At 43.5% G+C, this 26,573-nt stretch overlaps 1 protein-coding gene and 1 long non-coding RNA gene across 4 annotated transcripts in view; one reads left to right on the forward strand and one right to left on the reverse strand.

The window, feature by feature from the left end:
- Matn2 (matrilin 2) overlaps positions 1 to 26,573 on the reverse strand; it is a 138,026-nt gene that overhangs the window by 54,964 nt on the left and 56,489 nt on the right. For both annotated transcript variants that reach the window (XM_021183581.2, XM_021183580.3), the window contains exons 4-5: positions 22,371 to 22,493; positions 3,416 to 3,538 (exon numbers count right to left, since the gene is read on the reverse strand). In XM_021183581.2, coding sequence (XP_021039240.1) covers positions 3,416 to 3,538; positions 22,371 to 22,493 — 246 coding nt within the window. The remainder of the gene's footprint in view (positions 1 to 3,415; positions 3,539 to 22,370; positions 22,494 to 26,573) is intronic.
- LOC147000791 (uncharacterized) lies at positions 9,907 to 22,995 on the forward strand. Of its 2 annotated transcripts, XR_015045640.1 has the most exons (5): positions 9,907 to 10,016; positions 20,261 to 20,296; positions 21,598 to 21,681; positions 22,424 to 22,514; positions 22,785 to 22,995. It is a non-coding gene; the product is annotated as an uncharacterized LOC147000791 (long non-coding RNA). The 2 variants fall into 2 exon arrangements; XR_015045641.1 differs by lacking the exon at positions 20,261 to 20,296.

The raw sequence follows: 26,573 nt of genomic DNA on the forward strand, positions 1-26,573 counted from the left end.
CTCTAATAGAGTCACGTGTTAAACTGACCTGTAAGCTTCATGTTATTATCCTTAATTTACAGACTGAGGTGATTGAACTATAAAGAAATCCAGAGATGTATAAAAGCAATGACAATGGTATTTTCCACACAGGATGACTGTCATACATGTAAAAATACTTCAGAGAGGTACCAGGACCAATAACAGTCAATAAATGCAAGTACATTTTAATCACCGTCACTCTAAGAACCTAAGATTGGACTGATCGACATATGGACACCTACGTCATTTATTTAGCTAAGGAGCACTTAATTCAGTGAATATGGAATCAGTCAGTGTGTTGCCCCTTCGATAGCACTGACAAGCCAGTACCAGATGTGAGTGACTTTAAGCAAATTAGTGTAATCATTTGAATTCTTATGTCCTTCCAAAATTCATGTTCAAATTTAATTTCTAATGCACTGGGAAGTGGGCCTTTAGTAAGTGGCCATACCACAAGGGCTCTGCCTTCATTAATGAGCTGGAGAAATGGCTCAGTGCTTGAGTGAACTGCTTTTCTAGAGTGCCCATGTCCTGTTCCCAGCATCCATGTATGGCAGATTACAACCACTTCCTCTTCTGGCCTCCATGGTCCTCAGCACTCACAAGTATGTACCCTATATAGATACACACACACACTTAAAAATAAAGCCAATCTTTAGGAAGGTCTCCATAGTATTCAGTCCCGTTTGCCTGTCCACCTTCCATGACAAGATGACACAGAGTTGAAGGTGCCACCTTGAAAACAGAGAGCAACCTTCACCAGGCAGCCTGTACCATTTAGAATACATTTCTATTAATGAATTACCCAGTTTTAGGTATTTTGTTGGGAGAGCATGAATGAATGAAGACAAAAAGGAAAAATCGAATTTGCAATTTCTAAAAACTAATTGAGGGAGAGCCCATTCAAATGACAGAAACGGCAATGCAAGTTCAACCTGACGAGGAAGAGTACAACTTGCTTCTGCCCAGACAGTTTATACTCTGCTCAGAAAGCTGGAAGGAAAATAGGACCAAGGCTACCCCCATTTACAAAGCCACTAGTAAACATTGGGTAAGCAAATTCACAAGAAAACGCACACCCAGAGAAAAAGCACAGCCCATAAGTGATGTACAGAGTGGGGTGACAATGAATACAGCTTCAATAGCAGCTAACGCATTTCAAAGTCAGGAGCTCCACTAAACCACATAGGGCATCTCAATGAGTAAATGCAGTGTTCAGTAACTCAGATGGGTGGAAATGTTAACTAGAACTCATGAGTCGGTACCTAAGAGATTGACACTCACTCAGGGCACAGTGACAGTTCCAACCTAGCTCTCCAGATGTCTCTCTTCTCTATTTCTGTCCTCCATGGGCTCTCCACGCAGCTCTATGAAACAGCAACTGGCTTTCTAGAAATTTCACCCCCTAACTGAGGCTACTGGCCACAGAGTTCTACTTGGTCATCTCACACCTATCTCCTCAGAGATCTTGGTCAGCGGCTGTCAAGGGCAGTTGTAAAGATGGTAATGTAAGGACCATCATGGGGATGAGATGTGCACCACCTTAAGACATATGTTTCTCTTGGCTTACCATTTTTCTGCTTGATGGCCTAATACAGGCAAGACATACTTGGCATTTTGATTGTGAGCCTAGACTTTAATGGCTGAACTATCTCTCCAGCCCAAGACACTCTCATATGCGTATAAGCATTAGCACTAAAAGCCCTCTTCTTGGATGAATATAATACAGTGCTGCTCCCTGGCAACCACAGCATGGACTCACGCTTCAGCAAATGTCAAATTCCAAGCTTACAGCATAATCCTGAGAGACACAAAGATTCTCCACTACTCTGGGACAATTGGACAATTATTTGGTAACAGAGAGGAATGGATTCCCCACCACCCTCCAGTTTCCCAAGGGCCAGGAGTTGGCCTCCTGCTCGTCTGTCCTCTGTGACTTTCACACTCTTAGTTCATTCTGTTTCTCCTCTCACTCAATTAGAACTTTTCTCCTGGCTTCTTGGCACTATCTCGTCCTTCCTCATATGCCCATCCCCCACCTTTTTCTTTTCAGTTCTTTTTCAGTTCACAAAGTTTCTACTCATTTAACAACAGAAAGGGGCCAAAAAATGTTTTGTAGTACATATTTCTATGGGGGAAACTATGGTAGAAAATGCAATGAATTATTAGCAGTGATTTTTCTTAACCTTTAAATATTAATTGTACAATAAAGAATTAATGAAGCAAAATAATAATTGGTGGATCAGGGTTGACGTCTGTTTTGGCGGTGTGTCAACAGAATACTCTGTCATAGTTGCCACCAGGAAATTAACACCCCATCCCCAGTAAGTAGCTCCAAGGCTTAGGAGACAGATTCCATTTGCTGATCTCAGATGAGGGTAGTTTTCAAACACACCAGTGTATAAAAGCAAAGCCACAATACTCTCATTACTCTCATGCAAATAGCAAATGGCCGCTTTTTGTTGTCTTTTTCCTTTTTCATAAACCTAACAATCTAGGTATGCTGGAAAATATGCATTTGAAATACAAAAGCATAAACATATACTGTGGAAGGAAACAGGGCATGAAGAGAATCAACATGAACTCTGAAAGCAATGGGCTATAGGACAGAAAAGCAAGATTTGGTCAGGAATCTATGTTCACTTCAGCTAACCTTACTGAACACCTGTTATTTACCTACTATTTCTTGCTCTAATGATGAATAAGATCAGGCAAGGGTACTTTAGCCAATCAGGAAGGTCCTGCATACATACTAGGGGGTTTCTGGCCTGTTCGCCAAGGGCTAAGGAAAACTACAACCCATCAGTGAAGAAATCAGAGGCTAGCCCAACCCGTAACCCGCTCAGCGTGGTGTCCTCAAGTTGGAAGGGTGTTCAGCTGTGAGTCTGTGTTTGCAGCTCACACTTGCTGGAGACCCCCTCCCTGGCTTTATGTTTGAGGTTGTTTATTTTCTGTGATCATGATGCCAGTGCACACAGTTGAGCCTTTCACTGACCTGCAGGTCCAAAGTGAAAGATAAGACTGCCAGTGTTTTTGAGGTACTGCATAGTATCCCGCCCTGCCCATCACCAAGTAAAATGTATGTATAAGACGTGAGCTTACAGTTTCATCCCCACGCTCTGCCCTTTTCAAGCAGTGAAGTAGAAAGCAATTACATTTATATAGATTATCTTCAAGCATGGTTTATGTGAATGATCTAGAATAAACAGATACTGACCCCAAGTAAAAACTAAGTCTTTAAAATTCAAAATCTGCCTAAAAACTAGACCACAAAACCAAGAACTTCATTAAAACCCAAAGGACAATCTGGGCTTTGTGCATGTTTGTTCTATCCGCTGTCCTTCCTATTCATAATGTGCCCTTCCTCGGCACACAGGACTGGAGAGATACCTACCTGTACATCGCTTCCCGTCCTCGGCCAAGGTGTAGCCACTGTAGCACTGGCAGACAAAGGAACCCAGCATGTTCACGCACAGCTGCTCACAACCATGGTCCTCTGTGGCACACAAATCCTGGACTGAGACAAAACTGCACCATTAGCACATAGCTCTGGAGGAGAAGAGCTATTGGTCCATGACACTTCAACTCTACAGCACTTACTACAGTAATCTTTAGTAACATTACACATTTTAATATATTATTATTATTGTAGAAAATTGAGGGCAAAATACATAAAAGGGAACTCCACCTGTAGTCTACTACCCAGAAAAAACACTGCTGACATTTTGTGCATTTTAGCACAGATTAAAAACATTTTCAAAGTTGGAATTATATGGAAACTGAATAATTTTAATTAATATTTGTCTTTTCCTGTGGTAATGAAAACCACTCTGAACATATTTTGAGGGCTCATATGAGTCAAGCTGAGCACAAGAGCTTCAATTGCTCCCAGAAAGTACCATTCCTAATCTCTGGGCATGCATAGCTTCACCAACACATGCCGGGATGACTTAGTTTTGAGCTGCTTTTGACACTGTGCAGATAAGGCAGCCAAGTAAGATACGGACTTACCAGTCTGCTAGAAACATGGTATGGTGGCTTGAGTAAGAATGGCCCCCACAGGCTCTCACCAAGGAGTGGCACTATTATAGCAGGTGTGGTCTTGTTGGAGTAGGTGTGGCCTTATTAGAGAAAGTGTGTCACTTGGGAAGGGCTTTGGGGTTTCAAATGCTCAAGCTAAGCCCAAGTACTCTGTCCTTCTGCTGCCTACCAATCAAGATGTAGAACTCTCAGCTACCTTTCCAGAAGCTTGTCCCCTTACACACCACCGTGCATCCCACCAGGACAATAATGGACTGTAAGTGTAAGCTAGCCTCAGTTAAATATTTTCCTTTTAAGAGTTGGCATGCCCATCGTGTCTCTTCACAGCAACAGAACACTGACCGAGACCCGTGACAAGTCCAAGCACAACACCGATCTTTAGATTTCCATCAGCTTTTCCTCTTCCCATCTGACTATAGGAAAGGTTCTAGGAAAACTTTGTATGTGCTCTGCTCGTCCACCTGCACAATCGACACCAGATGCCTTGAGTGATGAGCCAGATTACAGGGAGTGACAGAGGAGTGACTAGTGACAGTCTGGCTTGAGTTAGTCATCACATATCCACAAAGGGCTGAGCTGCTGGTCATTCACACGCAGTATGGGAACATGTGTATGGGGGTTCTCCTCAGCCATGGGTTTAGGAATACGTTAGAGGAAGAAGAGGTTAAAGGCACCTTCGACCCATCAGTGAGTCAGCCTCTCCTTGGCACAGATGGGCAGACATGATGATGCTGTTTTCTGGCAAGGAGACTGCTTGGATGCCATGAAAGGACACTCTACTTATGATCCTGCCATTAAAACCAGCGAAGGCATAAAGGGGACTGAATGAATTAAAGAGACATTCCTTTGGTTAAAAAGCATCACTACATCAAGGGTGATGAAAACTCAGTTACCCAGAAAACTGTCAGCCCCTGACTCTAATCTTTATACTTAAAAGAAAAAAAAGAGTCTGTACCACTGAAACAAAGGCTGATTTTTATCTTTAACTGTGTGTTCCAGCATTAGCTGTCCACAGAGGGAGCACGGGGTCAGATGCTCTGGGGCTGGTGACACAAGCTGTTGTGAGCCACCTGACATGGAACTGAACTGAGGTCCTCTGCAGGATGCTCTTCGTGGTTGGGCCACCTCTCCAGCCTCATCATCCTTCCTTGTTATTAAAATATCCTTTATTAAATTAGTTTTCGACAATTTTGTACAAGTAATGCTTTCTGGTTCTCTCGCTCTTCTTCCTCCCTACCAGTCTCTTCCCCATATTCATGTCATTTCATCCTGTGACCCATGGAGTTTACCCTGGGCTTTCTGTGAAACCTTGAGTTTAGGACTATCCAGTACATCCTGGGGGATGGAGTTACCAATGGGTATACAACTAAAGATAATGACTGTCCTTCCCCAGGAATCCATCTGTAGGCAATAGCTCAGCAAGGAAGGGTCAGGCCCATAAGTCCCTATGGATCTATGATTAGCTACACCCAGTCTTGTGAAGGCCCAGTGCAGGCAGCCAGGGCTGCTGGATCAGCATAATTTCAATGGCTGCTATGTCCTGGAGAGTGCATTCTGTGGCCCTTCTCCCATATTCCTGCTCTGACATTCTTTCTGCTCCCCGTTCTGTGATTTCCCCTTGGCCTCAGAGGGGATGTCATAAGGCCCCCTGCCTTTAAAATCTTTTTAAAATTTATTTTATTTGTATGAGTACACTGTAGCTGTCTTCAGACACCCCAGAAGAGGGCATCAGATCCAATTACTCATGGTTATGAACCACCATGTGGTTGCTGGGAACTGAACCCAGGACCTCTGGAAGTGTTCTTAACTGCTGAGCCATAAGCCCCGTTTCTAGGGATAAGCCCTTTACTGTCCAATTCTCAGCACCATGAACATCCACGGGTCTGCAATTGTCTCATTTACTCTGTACAAAGCAGTTTCTCTAATTGTCCCTTCCTGGGCATGATGGCTCAGTCTGCAAAGTTACTGTCTTGGCAACATGAGGACCTGAGTTTGATCCCCAGAACCCACATAAATAGCTAAGCATGGTAGCAGACACTTATAATCCTGGCAGTGAGATGGGAGGCAGAACCGAATCGCTGGCACTCCCTGCTAGCTTGCCTCACGCCCTTGGCAAAGACATAGGCAGACCCTCAAGCAAAAGGTGCTTGGTGCCTGAGCAGCAACAGCTGAGGCTGTCCTCTGACCTCCACAGACATGCACACATGTGCGCACACACACATGTGCACATACACAAAAACATACCTAAATAAGTACTTGGCCTTTGAATTTTGTATTGTGCTTTCAGATAAACATATTAAGTTGACAAAATGATCAAAGCTGATCTGACTCAGCATCTCTATTAAATAAACTGGGCACTTTTTTTTAAACTTTTTATTTTTATGTGTATGGGTGCTTGCCTGCGTGTACAAACGACTGTGCACCACATCCATGAATGTAGTTCCCAAGCAGGCCAAAAGAAGGCATCAAATCCCCTAGAACTGGAGTTAGAAAAGTTGTGAGTTGTCATATGGGTGTTGGAAGTCAAACCCAAATGCTCTGGAAGAGAGCCAGTGTTCTTTTCCATGGAGCCATTTCTCTCCAGCTTGAGCTGGAGCCCTTACAAAAAACTTAAGATTTACACTCTCACATATTAAACTGCTCAGGTCTAAGCACGAGAATGGAGACGGAGGGGACATGCTGATATGCAGGAGACCAGGAGAGGCTCGGCATTTGGAGTTTACTCTGGGAATTCCATGGAAAGGGGCAGGAGAGCTTGAGAAGGACTGCTAACACCAGATGCTGAGAGCCCTCTAGTAGGCTGCCGAATCTGAACTCTGTTCAACAGGGGAGACTCCATCCAAACTGTGCTTTGGATTCTATTCTCATGTGTCTGACAGCATCTGTCACAGGTATTCTCAGCTCTGGGGACCTTAGCAGACTTCCAGCATAGCTCAATGAAAACCACTGATTTGTATGAGAATAGTATCAGGGCCTTCAGTGTGCCTGGAGGGTGACAGCCAGTTTGCCTCGTGCTATGAGGAGTTTTGGCCTCACACACTGGCTGTCTGTGCACTCCAGCTCAGACCCTGCTTGCTCCCTCACCAGCATGCATCATGATATTAATGGTGCATGTGTTTATGTAGTGATGCAGTCACTGGGTCATCCTTAAGAGACTCTAAGTCCCTTCACAGGTGGCTAGCACAAAGTCCTGCTGCTGAGGAAATAAGGGCCCAGCTCATGGCAACAGTTGCTTCTAGCCATCTCTGCAGGAGGTAAGAGCTTGTGTCTCTGCTCCAAGTATTACCTGGCTCCCTTTGGGTCACTAGACACCATCCTCCAACTCCCCTCCCACCCCCACACAGCCCTCACACGGATGTACCAACCAGGAAGAGCAAGAAGAGGTGGGTATAAGGGCTTTTCGATAGTCATTTACTTACAGTTGCCTGGCTTCAAAATTCTGAGAAAGCTTTTGTGTTTTTGTGTATTGTCTTTTCTTTCTTTCTTTCTTTCTTTCTTTCTTTCTTTCTTTCTTTCTTTCTTTCTTTCTTTTTCTTTTTTTTTTGGGGGGGTGGGTTTGTTTGTTTGTTTGTTTGTTTGTTTGTTTGTTTGTTTTTCGAGACAGGGTTTCTCTGTGTAGCCCTGGCTGTCCTGGAACTCACTTTGTAGACCAGGCTGGCCTCAAACTCAGAAATCCTCCTGCCTCTGCCTCCCGAGTGCTGGGATTAAAGGCGTGCGCCACCACTGCCCGGTTCGTGTACTGTCTTAAAAGTATCATTTCAAAACAAACGAACAAGGTGCTTGAGAAACTGTGTGGATTTATTTTTGTAGCAGACGACTTAGAACAGACAGAGCAGATTTTGAGGAAATACTGATTATTTTCTAGACAGGCCAGGACTCTGCAAAGTGCAGGGAATAACTGTGTGGCCCTGTCTATTAGACATTCTGGAGTCCTTTCAAAAAACACTGATGTTAGAACTGGAAGATGCTCAGATAGTAAAGTGCCTGTCGGGCAAGCATGAGGACCTGAGTTCAATCCCAAGGCAGTATAAAAAGTCAGGCACAGGTGCTTGTAACCCCAGCACTGGGGAGACAGAGATAGATGAGCCAGCCTAGCTTGACTGGTAAGCTCCAGGACCCAATGAGAGACTCTGTTGGCATTGAGAAAAGGAGAGGGGAAAAAAAGAGAAGGGAAAAAAGGAAAGAAAAAGAAAGGAAGGAAAGGAGAAGGACAGGGCAGGGCAGGGCAGGGCAGGGCAGGGCAGGGCAGGGAAAGGAAGAGCTCCCCTTTCCATTCCCCATTCCACCACACTAACCATGAAATTCACTTACTTACAGTTATGCCAAGATACACCCCTTCTGTTAAACTACACTGGCTCAGGGGAAGGATTTCAGCAGCAGCGTTTGCTAAATATCCTCAAAATCCCCAGAGTGTGGTAGTCAGAAAATCACCAAACCTCTTGAAAAAGAAAAAATCCCCGTGATCCTCTGAGGGGACAGTATTCAGACTTCTTTTGTGACCTGGAACCCCAAGGCTCAGCTTTCTCTCCCCAGACACACATGAGAATGCAGTGTGGACTGGAAGGCTCCCAGTCCCAGAGAATTGCCCCAGGAATACGGAGCTTGCCAGCTGGCTCTCTGAGGCTGTTCTTTCATACTGTTTTTAGAATGTCGTAATTTATGACCGTGAGTGATTTGTACTGACCCAAGGGAGACTGTTAAGAGATTAATCTTATTAAACAAAGACAAAAGAATAAACGAAGACTGGGCTCTAACCAAATGCCTTCTTGTTTTCCTAGCATTGAACACTTCGATTTGACAAAAAAAGCACAAAAGTTTTGGGACAATTCCTTATGCTTTTGAAAAAAAAACTTTCTCCCTCAAGGCCTGGAGGACTTCACTGAAGAGTGATAAACCCACTTCTGGGTATGGAAGAGACCTTGGCTTCAGAGTCCCTGTTACCCTGGCACAGCCTTCTGCCTTCTCTGCCTGGTGACCCAAGTATGGCTTGAGACATCAGTCAAGCACCATCTCTTTCAGAAGTCTGTTCAAAGACTTCACCCTCAGGATCTTGCAGCTATTACCATTTACCCCAGTACTGGAAAGGCGGGCCACATGTCTGCCAGGCCCAGTGAGTGTAACTGGGCTGTTCCACTGATTGCTAGGAGCCTCCTGCACTGTCCCTCTGAACATGTTTTAGAAATGCTCATGACTGAAGAGACAGTGACTGTTGGATCCATGTGGTGGCATCCATAAAGTCATACCATGGGACAGGTCTCAGATAGGAACTTTTCCAGGGAAAAAATGGGAGGGAGATACAAAAGCTGTCTTTGGGTGGAGGAAAGAAAACAGGAGAGGGAGGAGGAGGGATAGGGCCTTTTATCAGGAACGTGGTATACGCGCAGGAGGAGGATATGGGACACTAGATAGGTGGCAATGGGAACTGCCTCTCAGCAGCTAGCAATGACATATCCTGCTGTAGTTAGGCCCCTCAGGCTAGCCATGGAGGTGCCTGATTGCTAATAATGACAAATGTCATTGCTATCCCCTGCCTTCCAGCAAAGATGTTCTAACTCCCCAAAGCCAATTCCTCCAACAGAAATGGGATCCAGGAAAGATGAGAGAGATGGAAATGAACTTCTGTACATCTTCGTGCTCCTCCTCATCCTCAGCAAAACACACTCCTGTCTGAGGACAGGGACCTGGAGGCACCAGTCTCTAGTTGAAGATAACAGAAAAGCTGTCATGGTGGGTAGAGGATCTGCTTGCTATCTGCTAATGCCTAGTACCAATCACAGTGCCCGACACACTGGAGTTGCACAACTGGCCATTGTTGGCTAGATAAATAAACTCACATTTGTGTCACACAAACACAGGCTGCCTCTAATTTATTCTTCTTACATGGGCTGCAAGTTCAGGGAAGGACTGGGCCAACACTGTGCGGCCATACCCGTGGCGCTGGGCTCAATCAAATTGTGAGTTTCATGCTTCAGGCTTAGATGATACTGTTGGTCTGACCTGACCTGACCCTGCCTGCCCAGAGCACGGCCACCTGGTGGGTGCTCCTGTGCAGGAATGGGAGAGCTGGGAAAGAGGCTTACTATTCTTTAATTTCCCTTCGGCAAAAATAAATGTTTCTGACCAGCAGATTTTGCCTTGGAGTTGAAAATGGTCATAGAATTTGGATGTCACAGGTGTCCTCCCATTTCAGTGGCCTTCAAACCCAATCAGCTCTTTGATACTTTTGCGATTGCTCTTAACCTCCCCTGCCAAGAAGAGCCAGGATCAGCTCAACCAACCGTGGTAAACTGCCACCTGGTCTTCTGGTGTCTGCTCCAGCCTAGCACAGCAACTCCCTCTGGTCTCTCCTCTGCTTAACTGTCTTAGTGGCTTCCTGATGCTCTAGCGTGATATTCCAACCATCCAATGCGAGGTAGAGTACTATACAATTCCTGGCTACTCTTCAGTGTTAGCTGATGCCTCTCTATTTCCCCTCTTTATCCTTCAAATCAAGATTTTTCATGCTCCAAGACTGAACATGTTGCTCTTTTTTTAATTTAACCTCAAATGTTTATACCCCTTCCTTGCCTGCTTTTCACCTACCTAATTTTTATGTATCCTTTAGGATACATCTTAAAGTATATTTTATGAGGGGCAGAGAGATGGCTCAGCAGTGAAGAACACTGTTCTTCCAGAGGTCCTGGATTTAATTCCCTGTATTCATTTGGTGGCTCACAGCCATCTAGAAGGGGCTCTGAGTCCCTCTTCTGGTGTGTGTGAAGACAGAGTGCATAGATAATATTTTTTAAAGTGTATTTTCCAAAGAGACGTCAGTTGCATTTGTCAAGTTCTCCCTCACAGTTTCCCTCTATAGTTCTCACAACAATTCTAATTTAATGCTTAATTTGTAAATAACATGAACCTATCCCGTCACACAGGAGCAGACTCAGCAAGCTCAACTGCTCAGCCTGATGCCTGGCATGTGGTCTGTGAAGGAATTTTTGTGAATGATAGAATTATTCCACTTGTTCATTCAAGAACATTCTTCATTGTGTAAGGAAAACAATAGTGAATCAAATGGATCAGAAAAGACGTAAGGAAAAAAAATTCACTGAGCTTCTTTGGTGTGCTGGAGTTGACTGGCATTTCTTCCACATAGGTAGCTTGAAATGGCTATGGTAGGAGTGTTTACACCAGGGAAACTGGCAAACACTGTAAACCAGAGCCTTTTCCCTAGATAGATGGTTAAATACTGACTATCTGGTGGGTATATAATGAGGGACCAGCGACCACCAGCACTATCTTGTAAGCAGGGAGTAAGGCGTGGTTAAGAACGACCACTTGTAAAAAAAAAAAAAAAAGTGGTGGTGCATGCCTTTAATCCCAACACTTGGGAGGCAGAAGCAGGCGGATTTCTGAGTTCGAGGCCAGCCTGGTCTACAGAGTAAGTTCCTGGACAGCCAGGGCTACACAGAGAAACCCTGTCTCAAAAAACAAAACAAAACAAAACAAAACACCCCCCCCAAAGAGTATTCCACCACACCCAGCAAGAAACAACTTTCATAAAGCTGTGAAATAATTTAATTGAGAAAGTACCCTGTTTACAGAGTTAAAGGAGATAATAATAGATGGAAGCAGGTTTAACAACCACACACTCCTCACCTCCTAAATCTTGAGACAGGATGGAGAAAGGTCTACATGACACAGGCATGACCCTAGAGACAAGATTGGCTCAAGTCACAATTCCATAAAGATGGTTTCATTTTATTGGGTACTTAGGGAGGCTTCAGACATGGATATGACACTTACAAAATATTTTAAAAGTATCTTTGGCTATGTTTGTTTTGCTAAATTGATCTGATACAGCAAAATTGGCATTTTGAAGCTTATAACAAATGGTCTGGCCAAATTCAGGCTATGTCTTGCCAGGGGCAACTATTAGCACACAGTCAGCAAAATGTGCCTGTCTTCGGTCCTGGAGAATTTTACTAGAGTGGTGGACTGCAAAGACAGGTGAAATCAATTAGTAAGGATGCCCTAGCTCCGAGCCTCAAGGGTGTGCTGCAATCCATTCATGGGGTCTCCCCAGAGGGCACATGAACCCTGTATTTAAGCATTTCCCTTCATTCATATCCTGATCTTAGTGCTGGATCTCAGCCCAGAGAACTTGGGATGTGCATCTTGTTAACCTTGGGGGAGGGGAGCACGAGGCAGAGGCTGTGGCTGTTTGGCTACACCCAGGGCTTAATCAAAGAGCTTTTATAGATGCTTCAGAACTTTAGACAAGCCACAGCACATGCTATTGGCACCAACGACAGCTTAATTTCTTCTTTGGAGTCAAAGCAAATGAACACCTTCCCTAAGGCACTCTATTTTTTTTTTAATAGTTCCCTTCTAAGTATTTAATCCAAGATGGACAAATGAGAAATTGTTTATCACAATGGGGAGGGGAGGGAGAAGCTGTTACCACAGCTGGGGTTTCACTCCATTGGTAACACCGGGGCTTCTTACTGCCTCAGTCCAAAGCTCACCGCTGGCTTACAAAGGCAAGGCAAATCCAAGCCCACATATTGTGGACCATCCCTCCTTTTACTTTGTGCCTGAAAGCACTAATTTCATTTTGACAGCTGCAATTTGGATTTTAAGACTCAACAGTAAATGTGAGTCATCAGCCTTGCGCTCCTCTCCCAAAAGAAACATAATGAACCCAAAGTTCCAGAGAAAACCAAGCTGCCCTCTCTGGCAGGCTCCAGCTGGGGCTGTTCCTTTCTCCCCAGAGCCCTGGAATCATCTCTCCTATTCACTAGTGAGATTGTAGCTTTCCTTGGGGAAAGGAAAGTGAGGCTATGGGAGGTATCCCACACAAAATACTAAAACCCAAGTGATGGGCTTTAGACATAGCTCAGAGGTAAGAACAGCCCAGCGCCTTTTCAATATACCCTCATGGAGGCTCCCAACAGGCTGTAATTCCAGGTCCAGGAGATCCAGTGTTCCCTTCTGGCCTCGACAGGTCACACACACACACACAAAATGACACACAGACATACGTATAGGCAACATCCATATACACTTAAAAAAATACCCTGGCTGAATGAAGCAATCTATGAAATAATACTTCATTGTGGGAGAGCAATGCTTTTTTAGTTTTCAAAGTTATCCCATCCCGCACGCACGCTCTGGTGCCCTTGTGTGTAGACTCAGCGAGCTTCCGAGTGAGAGTTAAAGGTCTGGGTCAAAGGGCTTTAAGATAGAATGGACACAGGGCTGGTGAGATGGCTCAGTGGGTAAGAGCACCCGACTGCTCTTCCGAAGGTCTAGAGTTCAAATCCCAGCAACCACATGGTAGCTCACAACCATCCGTAGGGAGATCTGGAGCCCTCTTCTGGAGTGTCTGAAGACAGCTACAGTGTACTTACATATAATAAATAAATAAATCTTTAAAAAAAAAAAGATAGAATGGACATTAGAATCCACAGGTGGCTTGTGAACCCTGCAGGGAGGTCCTGGTTTATCAGGTCTAGGCAGGTGGAGATTGGAACACTTAAAAGTAGCACAAGGTTTAGGCTCTCACCTCCCCATGTGTGGAATTCTTGCTAAACTATTATTGCTTCGTGTTTAGTCAGTTCAGTTCTCCCACGGGGCCTTTCTCTCTCCAGATTCCTTCTGTTTTTAACTCTGTGCCCTGACACAGGCAGAGAGTGAGTGAATGATACACACCATGATCTCTAAACTCTAGGCTCAGCAGCCAGGAGTAGGAAGAAGCTGGGTGACTGGATTTACTTCTCAGCAAGTCCTCTCTCTACACAGCTGCTCTTAGTGGCAGCTGGGTTAGCTGACTTGTGCAATTGATGCCCTGTTCGCTCACCCTCTCTGCCTCCCTCCCCCACCTCTGTCTCTCTCTTTCTGTCTGTCTCTGACTCTGTGTGTCTCTTTTCTCTCTGCCTCTCTGTCTCTCCCCAGACCCCTCTCCTGACCACTAAACAAGCCTGTTCTGCTTAGGCTTTCCCTTCAGTGATAATCTTCCTTCTCTAGGCACTTGTGTGGCTTAGCTCCTGGACTCTGTAGTTGGCTCTCGAAACCCTGTTTCTCTGTGAAGAATTATGTCAGTCTTGTTACTACTACCCGCCCACTCACCCCACTTTATGTCAAAAAGTCATCCTTGGGACAAATCATTGCTGTGGTCTCGATAATTCTGCAGGCATAAAGAATGCACACTGAATTGAAATTGATCAGAATTATAAACTGATTGTAGCCTTCATATCTTGCACTGTGTGTGAGGCATAGGGAAAGCTAAAATGTGAGTTTCTTAAGTCTCACATATACAAGAGAAATGCCCAGGAAGAGCGCTCACCCACAGAAAGGATCCCATAGGGAATGTATAAATGAATGGCATCTTTGAATCATTAGTTGCCTTCTAGTACAGAGCAAACATTAATGTCAGATCCAACGGCTTTAAAATACAAGACCAATTGCAATTTTGCCCTTGACACGCATGTCCAAAGACCCAGCTGGAGTTTCCAAGTGCTTTACCATGTGTCCTGGCCTAGTTCCAAGACTTTCTATAATCTCTTTTGCTTGCAGCACTTGGAGCACTGCTTGCCTTCAGAGCTCTCCTTCTGATTTACAGATTCTGGCTTTCTTGACTTGTAAATGACAGAAACAAACTGCATTAAATGGAAAGTCAAGCAACCATGGCAGTACAGCCTGGTGCTGGGGAGGCTGAGGCTGAAGAACTGAGTATGAGACCAGGTTGGACTACATAGGAAAAATGCATTTCAATAAAAAATAAAATGGGGCTGGTGAGATGGCTCAACGGGTAAGAGCAATGACTGCTCTTCTGAAGGTCCTGAGTTCAAATCCCAGCAACCACATGGTGGCTCACAACCACCCATAATGAGACCTGATGCCCTCTTCTGGCACGTCTGAAGACAGCTACAGTGTACTTACATATAATAATAAATAAATCTTTTACAAAATAAATTGTATAAATTGATAAACTGGGGATATCTACACATTATCAACAAAGTCAAGGTACCAAATGTGATCATCCTTGTTCATCCTATAACTCCTCCCCCTGCCCCCTTCTTGGTTGCAGGGTAACCACTGTTCTGCCCTCTGTCAGCATGACACAGCAAGTTGCTGGGGTTTGGTCTGGTGTTGCTATGTATTCAAATGCTAAACACTGGCCCCAAGATCTAGTTGCACCCTCTCCTCCTGAACAGCTCCTCACTCACCAAGTGATGCAATGTAAACTTTGCCCCCCAATTTACAGCTATTGGGTAAATAGAAGTGGCTGGGGAGATTAGAAGTAGGTGGAGTTCCATTTACCTGGCTGAGGGTTGCAGGTAGGAGACAAGAGGAAGGAAGGAGAGCACAGAAGGTCTTCATTAGATGTGATGGAGCGGGAGCACAGGGCTGAGTGAAATGCCCTCACTCTGCTCTCTCCTCTGCAACCGACTGCTGGAGCAGAAATAGCCCAGAGGAAACACAAACAGCAAGTATTTGGGGAGCAGAGTCAGGAAGTAGCCAGTTTAACCATTAGAAACTTAGATTAGGGGGTAACCCCCAGTAATTGAGCAAAAGCTAAATAGATAAATAAATAAATAAATAAATAAATAAATCAAAGTCTGAGTCTCCTTCATTTGAAACTAGATGGGATAGGATAGGAACACTTTGTTTAATTTACAGCAAGTATCCTATTTTAGCATCTAGTTCCTTTCATGCAGAAGGTTTATACGGAGGCACGCTGGCTGCTGCCTGTGGAGTTCATTCCTCATTGCTGTGTGGTATTGCAGTGTGTGCTTGAGTGCAGGGTGTTATCCATTCACCAGATGAGGAGTCTGTATGGCTGCCAGAGTAGGACTATCACAAGAAAAGTGCATGGGAACATTTGTGCTCAGATCTTTAGACACAACTCACTTCTTTGGGTAAGTATCAAAGCGAATGGTAGGTAAACATATTAGGTACACATTCAAGCTTATAAAAAATGCTAAAATAATTTCTAAAATGGTAAAACATTTCACATTCTTGTAAGCAGGGTGTGGTGGTTTGAATCACAATGACTGATTCAGCTCCCAATACCCATGCTGGGTGGTGTACAACTGTCTGTAACTCCAGTTTTAGGGGACCCAGGACCCTTTTCTGGTATACAAGAGTATGCATACACAAATGGTACACATGCACATGTAAACATACAGAAAAAGAAAAGGAAAATCTTTTAAAAATATATCTAGTCCAGTTAGTATGTAGCGGTACCCAGTGTGGTTTGAGTTCGCAGTTTCCTACTGGCTAGTTATGAGCATCTTTTCATGAGCTTCTTTGTTATCTATATGTCTTTTTTGGACTGATTTTCAGTCCTGGGATTGAACTCAAGGTCATACACACACTGTACAAACATTCTGCAAACACTGAACTACACCTCAGCTCTATCTGTCTTTGGTTTAGTGTCTACTCAATTTTTTTTTCTATTTTTAAAGGGTTGTTTGTCTTCTTTATATATTTTGAAGTCCTTCGTTGGTTATGTTTTGCAAATGTTTTATCATAGTTTAGTTTGTCTTTTCTTTTTAGTGGTAATATAATTCAGAGATCAATGAATTTTGATAAAATTTACTGATTTTTTTTTCTTTTAAGTCTTAAGAATTTTTTGCCGAATATGGCAATATTTTCCTATAGATTTGCTACATCCACTCCAGTAGTGACACACATGACAGGCCAAAAGTCTGGATGCAGCCCTGAGGCGAAGAAACTTAGTCTCTTGGAACTGTGGCATTCCATAGCACGTATGCTTCAATTTTGTCCTTGCGAATGGATCTGTGTGCTTCCTTTCAGTATTGTTTTGTTATAGGTGCCTCTAAGCAATGACTTGCCAAATACCTAAGCAAAATTGAACTTTGCTTCCTGGCCTTCACCAATGCCCTAGGTAGTCCTTGAGCCAACCCTGGGCATGGAATTCAGTAAGAATGTTGCCTATTCAGTGACATTCAGAACTGCCGCTAGTATTGTAAGAGAGATAGTGAAAGAAGTCAGGCTTTACTATCTACTACATAGAGTTAGAGATCTCAGGACAAGCTTAGCAAAGTAAGTTTAGAATTCTTATTATAGTTATGTATGGCAGACTACATTACTTATTAGTAGAAACTCCCCCCACACTATTACTTAGAATAAAAACCAAGTCGCTCCCATATACAGGAATTTACAATGGTTTAGGAAGTAGATCGGGCTGTGGTTTTAGAGTATTGCATTATTCATGAGAAAGTTAGCTAGAGCAGAACTCCTTAATTAGAACCATGACTTGGGCATGAAAGCCCTTGCCCTGGGAGTGTAAAGACCTCACACCTGGCTTCTAAGACTATAGCTGACCTTAGAGAGAGCTGACTTTGTCTCAGTTGTTTTATTGCCCAGTTCCTGCCAGTCTTTGTGTTTGTTTTCCTCTGTTTTGTATAAGAGTCATTAAGCATTCGGTAACCTCATTTGTACCTTGCCAATGTGTCACCTAACTTCCCTATATTCTTCTGTATAAGAAGTTTGATGCTCAATTTGACAAATTACATTCAGATACAGCACACTCCCTTGTGTCCTGTCTGTTTGTCACCCCATTTTCTCCGACTCTATGCCCATCTGTCTGAGGCCCTGATTCCCATGGATTGAGAGGGGCCGACTGAGCCCGGTCTGAGGCATAGATTCACCTGGAATATTTAGTAGCATTTATTCTTAAGTCTTGAAATGCACTTTGAATTGTTATCTACATAATTTGTGATAATGGCAAGATATTATACACATATCCATATATATTGTCTTGATTATATTCTGCTTTGTAAATAGTCTTAAAGACATGTAGCTTCAAACCTACAATTCCATTCAAAGTGATTCCCATCAGAACCCACCACATACTTTTGATCCTTCTACCTGGAATACAGACATGTCCTTAGTGTAGACCTTTAATCCCAAACAATGTAGGTGAGGTTAATTAGTAGGAGGAAACATCCATGTTGAAAGTGACATCTAATTGAAGGGCAGACAATATGATGAATCAGAGAAAGATTTAACAGAATAAGTCAGAGATAGGAAATGCCCAGCTCTCATGAGAACAGGCAGAAAAGGGAGGCTACTCAAGAGCAGTGCAGAGAGAGTCAGTCAGCTGAGAGTCAGTGCAGTGAGTGCAGTGTAGTGGAGTTGGGAAAGATAAAGCCAGAGAATAAAAAGAAGCCAGAAGATTAGAACAGATTGCCAGAGTTAGTTTGAGTCCAAGCAGAGCAATTCAGTGAGAAGCAAAGAGAAGTCAGATTGAGTCAGTCAGCTTAGAGAGATGTTTGAGCTACAACAGCTGAGTTGAACTACCAGCCAGAGTTCAGAAAGCAGTAGAAAGGGTGAGCTTACTCAGTAGTAAGCCTTCAAGACAACAATTACTTCAGGCAAATAAAAGTACTTTTACAGTCAATGTCTCATATGATAATGCTGGGTAGGGAAAGGCCTTTGAAAGGCATAAAGTATCAGTAATATAGAACATTCCGTGAGTGGAACTCAGAAAGTGAGCTCTAATGCATTTGATCTAGTTCTGAATGGGAGGGGACTTTGCAATAATTGATGTTCACTAAGCTGAGGGTTACTTAGACGCTGAAGATGCCCCAAACCAGGTCACCTAAAAGGAGCTTATATATCCTCTGAAAGAGAGACATTAGTGGCCAAGGGTGGAGCAGGTAGGAATAGTCTTCCATACCTGAAAGGGTATTCATGTATCTAGAATAAGGCTTCAGAGGATACAAATAGGATCAAAAGTAGAAATGCCAGAATAAGATTTCAGCTCACATGATAACACAGGGTGTCTAGGATCCAGGTGCTCTACAGTACGTAATTGGCTTCTCTAGAGCCATTTCTCACCTGGACACCTCAGGAGATAGAGAGTTCTCCGTTTGCATGGGAAAGGGAGCCAGTACTTTGAGATGGATGTCCATGATACTCTGCGAATCTATGAATCACCTGTGGCTGTCCCCTCTCTCCACAAAAGCAGAGTATAAGTAGAAAGCAGCAAGGAAAGTATACTTTAATCTATAATGTGTGTCTGTGTGGGAAGGCAGTGGCTCAGGGACCCTCCCACATTTTGTGTACAGCCAACAGCATGGAGGATTAGCAGTCAGTGGGATGTTAATCAAATGGTGCGTAGCTGTGTCTCATTTCACCCAGGCGTCTTGTACTAGTGTCAGCAGGGAGGCAGCATGTAGACAGAGGTCTGGCTGGTTCAGCTTAGCCTTCACACAGCCATTGTCACCAAGGGCTCAGCACATGAGCCCTGTCGTAGTTCAAACAGCAGTGTAAGTTCCCAGTGTTGTGATCATTGTTCCCATTTAGTGAGCGAGGAAACTGAGGGTCAAAGAGTTTAAGTAAGCAGGTCTGGCTGAGGCAGCCACAACCTGAAGATGATAATGTTAGGGTCCAAATTGAAACCTAAGGACGACAATGGCCCTTTTAGTCTCACAAACCCCATTTCAGAAATGCAGTTGAGACAGTATGATTTGCTTCTGAGAAGGAAGTGTGTGCACCTTTACCTCTGGTGCTGAAGGTTATGGTAATGGCCTCAGGATAACTAGGCCTGGGCAGAAGACAAGGCTCAGCCACATTTTTCTAAGTGTGTCTCCCCTAACTTCCCCTAACTTAGTGTTGGCTAGACACTTCCCCAAACACTTACTGCCCAAGGTTATAGGACCTCAAAGGGCAGAAACAATCAGGCAGAAGCTCTCTGAAACTAAACCTGAAATCCCCAAACTCAAGAGGACAGAGGCTTCTAGTTTCATTCACTTAGTGAAACTGTCAAAAAAAGGGGGGGGGGGCTGGAGAGATAATTTAGAGACTAAGAACATGTATTGCTCTTGTCAAAGACCTGAGTTCAATTCACAGCACCCATATAAGGTGGCTCGCAACCACTCTAGATCACAGTGAAAATAATACCTTCGGCTTCTATGACACCTGTAATTATAAATAACAGTATGTTTTGGGGAGGAGAAGGAATGGGAGGAGGAGGAGTAAAAGGAGGAGGAGGAGTAAGAGGGGGAGGGGTAAGAGGAAGAGAGAAGTAGGAAAAGGGGGCTGGAATGATGGCTCAGCATTAAGAGCACGGTTGCTCTTGCAGAGGACCCAAGTTTGGGTCTTAGAACCAACATGGCAGCACATAACCGTCTATAAATTCAGTTCCAGAAGATCTGACATCCTTTTCTGGCCTCCACAGGTATGTGGTACATGCTGTGAACAGACATTCATTCAGGTAAAACGTGCATACACATAAAGTAAAATGAACATCCTTTTGTGAAAAAGGACAAACAAAGGGAGACACTGGATTGTAGAGTTGGAGTCTCCAAGGACTCTGGGAGTTGCTCTCTGATTCATTTGTCACTCTTGAATTTAAAAGCCTTTACCCTAGGCTCCCGTCCTTCCTTTAGTGGACTTCCCTATTCCCGCAGCTAATTGCCTGTTCAAAGCCCAGGTAGCCTCTGCTTTGAGCTCTTTGATGCCACAGTCCTAGGCAGAGCTCTGCTTGGGTCCTTCCTTTTTTCACTAAGCCTAGGCACTTCCCTCAGGCTGAGAGGAGTCTGAGAATACCAGGCCTATGCTGGGCTAGGCAGGACAGACAAAGACTGCTTGTGAAATTGAAGGAAGAAAAGCTCTTTAGTTTAATTAGTTAATTAATTAATTAATTTATTGGTGTCAGAATTCATCTGGCATGACTAAGCCAGCCCATAGAAAATAGGCACTGGCAGCTTCCCAGGCCCAGCCAATCACCGGGCATGAGACACAGAGAATATTTTGTGCTCCTCAAAGAGAAGAAAGCAGAAAAGGGGTGGGCATGATGGCTGAACACACCTGAAGGGGACAAGGTGACCAAGAGATGTGTGAGACGATTCTAGATGACCGTTCCAGACTCCCTGGCTTGTCAGCGAATTCTGTTAAACCTGTGAATATTTGCTGTGACTGACTTCTGCTGGGGAACCTGAGGAAGTGTCAAAGGTCCCAGGAGTCCTGGGGTCACAGAGGAGCCCCAGAACAGAGAATCAAGTTGACAGTGGGACAGGGAGGTCCTTCCATTAACTGCTCAGTGCTGAAAACAAGAAGTGAGATGAGAAGTGGAAACTGTGGTTTGGCTTTCTAAATGCACTGCTAATTACAGACATTTGTGCAAACTGCTTTCCATTAGTGTTTAATTGCTCACCATGTGGTATTGTAACAATTTTGCATTGCATGAACTACACGTCAGACTTAGCTGAGTTCTCTTTGCTTCCTTGCAGCCAGTCTTCCCAGGCCTTGTGTGCTCCGTTGGGTTGTATGTGGTTAAAACAGTGGTTATAGTTACAACTTACAGAGAAGGAGGAGGAGGACAAGGAGGAGGAAGAAGAGGATGGGCATACACTTACTATATGGTTAATTCCCGAAAGGCCAGGGTACCTCCTGCTGGCTTAAATATCAGTGTGTTGTCTAGTTTTGGGAGCTGGGCCAGAGAAGAACACCGTAAGTTCTAATAATTCTAATGCTTTATATCTGTTTGTCCTTTTTGTTTTCTTTTTAAATTAGGAGAACCATAAAATGTCTATCACCAAAGCAGCCGGATCTCTGCGTATCTCTAGGATGGGGCATGCACAATGCTTGACTACTGAGGTCAATATCTCATCCTCAGTCCATGCTTTGGGAAGAAGATAAAAGAGAGAAATAGCTCCATAGGGCCCGGCTAATAAAGTCAGGGTGGAAAAGCTTCCACCAAGAGGCAGTAGACGTGAAAGGGACTGCTTCTCAGAGACAGCATCTCCACCAACCTTTCACACATTGCCTAGTGACCTACCATGGGCCAGGCTTAGGCACTGTGGTGGGTGAGGGGGGAATACCGGGAAATACAAAAGCTGTTTCCAGCTCTGAGGAGGTGGCAGGTAGGTTGGGAGAGGGACTATGGGTGAATAAGACACACCTAGCTGAAAAATTTTGCACAGTTGTCAAGTTGGTTTAATTTACTGCTATTTTGCAGATATCTTCTTGTCATGTGAAAAGATAGTGTTTGCTAATGTTTGAAAAGGTTCAGAAAGATAAACTCTCATTTTATATATATATATATATATATATATATATATATATATATATTCTGCTTATGAGAGAAAGCATGTAGTATACTATGTCTTATTTTCTTATTTTGTTTGACATGATGCTTTTCAGTTCTATTCATTTTCTTCAAATGACATGATTATGTTCCTTATGGCTGAATAAGATTATAACACCTGGGCATACATAAAAAAAAAAACAAAGACACACTTAGCTAAAGAGCAAGCAACACTGACACATCAGCAAAGTGGCCTTACTTCTGCAAGTCTTCTGATCCGTGCTGAGAATGTACCCTTGCTTGCACTTGCAGATGTACGAGCCAGGTGTGTTGAGGCAGAAGTGGGCACAGTTGTGTTCCAAGACGCTGCACATGTGGACTGCTGCAAAGGAAGACAAAGAAGGTGGGTGAGCAATGGCACCTTCCCTTAGCCTCAGTCTATGCAGCAAATATGCATTTCGAGCATGTGAAGAAGAGGCATGAACCCAAAGAGATAGAATCTGACGTCCCTTTCAGCAGGGAGGTTCTCTGTCTAAAGTTGACAGATAAATAAAGGACCACGTAAGGTGAAAGAGGAATGGTGTTAGAGTGAACTATATGACATTGCTGATTCTGTATGGGTTTTGGCCTACAAATCCACAAATTCCAGGTTCATCTTAACACCTTTTGACAGGCAGAGAAGATCAGAGAAGTTTCTGATTCCAGAATGTCTTTAGTAAGAAGAAGCATTGAGTAGGCAGAAGTGGAGCTGGAAGGAGAGCTACCCGTCAAATGAAGGTATTAGAAGCCAACAGCCTCCCGTGATCATAAATCCTAAGAACTACGTACTTTCAAATCTGCATGAAGTATACAAAAATTTGGAATAACACTGTATTCAAATGTTTTATACTGTCATGATTTTTGTGTCTCAATTTTAAATATTGCTGCATTTAGTTTCTGAAAGCATCTCAGCTTCAGATACATAGGTTCTTTTTTTTGGGTTTTTTTTTTTTTATTTTATTTTATTTTTTTTTTTTGGTTTTTTCAAGACAGTGTTTCTCTGTGTGGCCCTGGCTGTCCTGGAACTCACTCTGTAGACCAGGCTGGCCTCGAACTCAGAAGTCCGCCTGCCTCTGCCTCCCAAATGCTGGGATTAAAGGCGTGCGCCACCACCGCCCGGCCACATAGGTTCTTATTAAATCTATCTGGAGCTCTTGCAATTCTTGCTGGTTTTTAACATCTCAATTTATGACTTTAATCAATCTAGTACAACTTGAGCATATTTAAAATTAACAGGCATCAGTGTGAACAGAACACATTATATAAGTGTTCTCATAAATAAAAGATGTCCAAGTGAGAAAATAGCTTTCTGAAGCTTATACAATAAAAGAGAAATGTAAGAGCAATCCTGTGTTTAGCCAGTAGGTAGGGAAACTCAGCTACGGATGGACTACTTTTGCATATACACGTCTCTGCATTTAAGTAAGGAATGTTGCAGCCAATTGTAAACACCAGTTAGAGTCACTTGGGAAGAGGGAACCTTAGCTAAGAAAATGTCCCCACCAGTTTGGCCTGTGGAATATTTTCTTACTGCTGATTGACCTGAGAGCCCATCTCTGTGGGCCATGCTACTCCTTGGCTGGTAGTCCTAGGTGGTGTAAGAAAGCAAGCTGTGCCAGGTGTGGTGGCTCACATCTTTAATCCCAGCGCTCAGGAGGCAGAGGCAGAGGCAGAGGCAGAGGCAGAGGCAGAGGCAGAGGCAGAGGCAGAGGCAGAGGCAGAGGCAGAGGCAGAGGCAGAGGCAGAGGCAGAGGCAGAGGCAGAGGCAGAGGCAGAGGCAGAGGCAGAGGCAGAGGCAGAGGCAGAGGCAGAGGCAGAGGCAGAGGCAGAGGCAGAGGCAGAGGCAGGTGGATCTCTGGAAGTGTGAGGCCAGCCTAGTCTACATAGTGAGTTCCAGGACAGCCAGAGCTATAAAGAAAGGAAAGAAGGAAAGACGGAGGGAGGGAGAAAGAGGAGAGAGGGAGAGAAGGAGGAGGAAAGGAAAGGAAAGGAAAGGAAAGGAAAGGAAAGGAAAGGAAAGGAAAGGAAAGGAAAGGAAAGGAAAGGAAAGGAAAGGAAAGGAAAGGAAAGGAAAGACGAGAAACAAGCCAGTAAGCATCATTGCTTCATGGCCTCTGCTTCCTTCCTGCCTCCAGGTTCCAGCCTTGACACCCCTCAGTGACGATTCTTGACCTGAGAGGTGTAGGCTGCTTTTGGTCATGGTGTTTTATCACAACAATAGAAACTCTAAGACAGCAATATATGAGATAGGGGAACGAAACTGTTTTATTTTATAACAGCACAATTTAGAACATATTGTTCTGAGCTCATAACTCCTGTCAGGATACAGATCACATAAGGGACGTTGTAGGTTTAATCTAACCATTTATACCACAGGCTGAAGTAGTTGACCTTTTTGTGATCCTGAGAAATTTTAATATCTTTGCATTAAGTGAAGCTAAACATTACACTAACCTCATCAGGGCCTGGTGAGAGTTCACTGAGTTAACCTGATAAAGTGGCCAGAATGGTGATCAAGAGCTGGGGAGGGCTTCATACCTATCAACCATTTCACAGCAAAAGGAAAGTATCATGCTGTTTGATTTTTATCTTTTATTTTATTCTATGTGTTTTGACTACATGTATCTCTGTGCACCACATGCATGAGAAAGCCAGAAGAGGGCATCCCATCCTCTAGAACTGGAGTTACAAATGATTGAGTACTGCCACAGGGTGCTGGGAATTGAACCAAGTTCCTCTGGAAGAGCAACCAGTTCTCTAACTGCTGAGCCATCTCTCCATTATAGTATCATTTATTTTACATTTGGGAATATCGTCTCTTCCTATGCCCTATCATCAATATGTCTGTCTGTCTAACCATCCAGTTCAATTTTCATTCAACATTAATCACAAATTCTATCTGTACTGACGCAAGCACTGTATTTTACAGGATCCAAAATGTGCTCTAATTTCAAAGATATTAAAATGAGAGGCCATATAAGCTTGAGCCTCATTACTGACAGATTCCATATTTGTAGACTCTCCTGGTCACTGAGATGTACTTGTAACCCCAGAGCCGTACAGCACTTTCCAGGCTTCCTGAGGTACTGAGAGGTATCAGTAGTTTGTCTCCTGGTCTTGATGCCCTTGGATGGGTTGAGCAAGGCAGCATTGCTTCCTTTAATCTTCTACTTTATATGATAGCAAGTTGTTGCTTTCATAGTCCAGGCAGCACTGTGTTTTTGACATTTTTGCGGATTTTGTAGGTAATTTTCCTGTTTGAAATGACCCACTAAGTACAAAAAAAGCTATGATAAAGCCCTCTTAGGAAAATGAATATATTAAGACATGTTCCATCCTAGAATGATTTAGGGTCTTTGATGGCCATGAGCTCAAGGTTAGTGAGTCAGCAATACATATTAATTTTGTTGTCTCTGAATAGATTATATATTGACCCGCTACAAAAGTGTCAGGTTACCAGAGGCTCATTGCAACTGATCCTGCCTGTATTTTGTATAAAGGAAATGATTCCATGTGCTTTAATTCAGTGTTTACAGTGACTTCATGGAGCAAAATGACGTTGAACAATGTAAAACAATTCTATCTTGGATTTAATCTCATATGTAAACTCTAACTTAACTAACCTTTTTGATTGAATTTAATTACCTGGCTCTGGCTGAAGCCTACTGATGTCTTCATCCATTTGTCTCAACCTACTTAGACATTTACCTGTTGGTCAGCACGGGGACAGTTTCCAGTCTTTCATCTTTACTGTAATGAGCATGCTCAAATGCATTTTTCCAGAAGGCATACAGTTATTTCTCCAAGATTGGCTCCAGTGTAATTAGCCACAACACCCAAGTCAAGTTGAGTTTCCATCACTTTCAACCAAAAGAACCTCAAATATTTTACAGAACAGATTAAACTGTACGTCTATGGAGTCCTATGGCTGAGTGCTGAGTGCCTCTGCATACATCTGGGTCTCTTGCCTGCTCACCTTTGCTGTGCTGTTAGAGAGGAAGCAGCATTCTGCCTCCTTCACTGAGTTGAAGAACTGCATGAGTCAATTAGCTCCATTCCTCAGAAAGTACCAGGTTTAAGCTCGATCAAGGTTTTTTACTCAGAAGAAATAATAAGCCACTAGTCTAAGTTAGTATTGGGACTGGATTTTTTAAAAAGACTTATTTATTTATTATATGTAAGTACACTGTAGCTGTCTTCAGACACTCCAGAAAAGGGCATCAGATCTCATTATGGATGGTTGTGAGCTACCATGTGGTTGCTGGGATTTGAACTCAAGACCTTTGGAAGAGCAGTCAGTGCTCTTAACCGCTGAGCCATCTCTCTAGCCCCTAGGACTGGATTTTTAAAATTTAATATATTTATTGTTAAATGTTGTGGTGTTTAGAATTACTCATATATTACTCATTCACTTTATATCCCT

Source organism: Mus caroli, unplaced genomic scaffold (genome assembly GCF_978045245.1).
Source record: "Mus caroli unplaced genomic scaffold, Mus_caroli_1 scaffold_16, whole genome shotgun sequence".
Classification (NCBI taxonomy): Eukaryota; Metazoa; Chordata; class Mammalia; order Rodentia; family Muridae; genus Mus; species Mus caroli.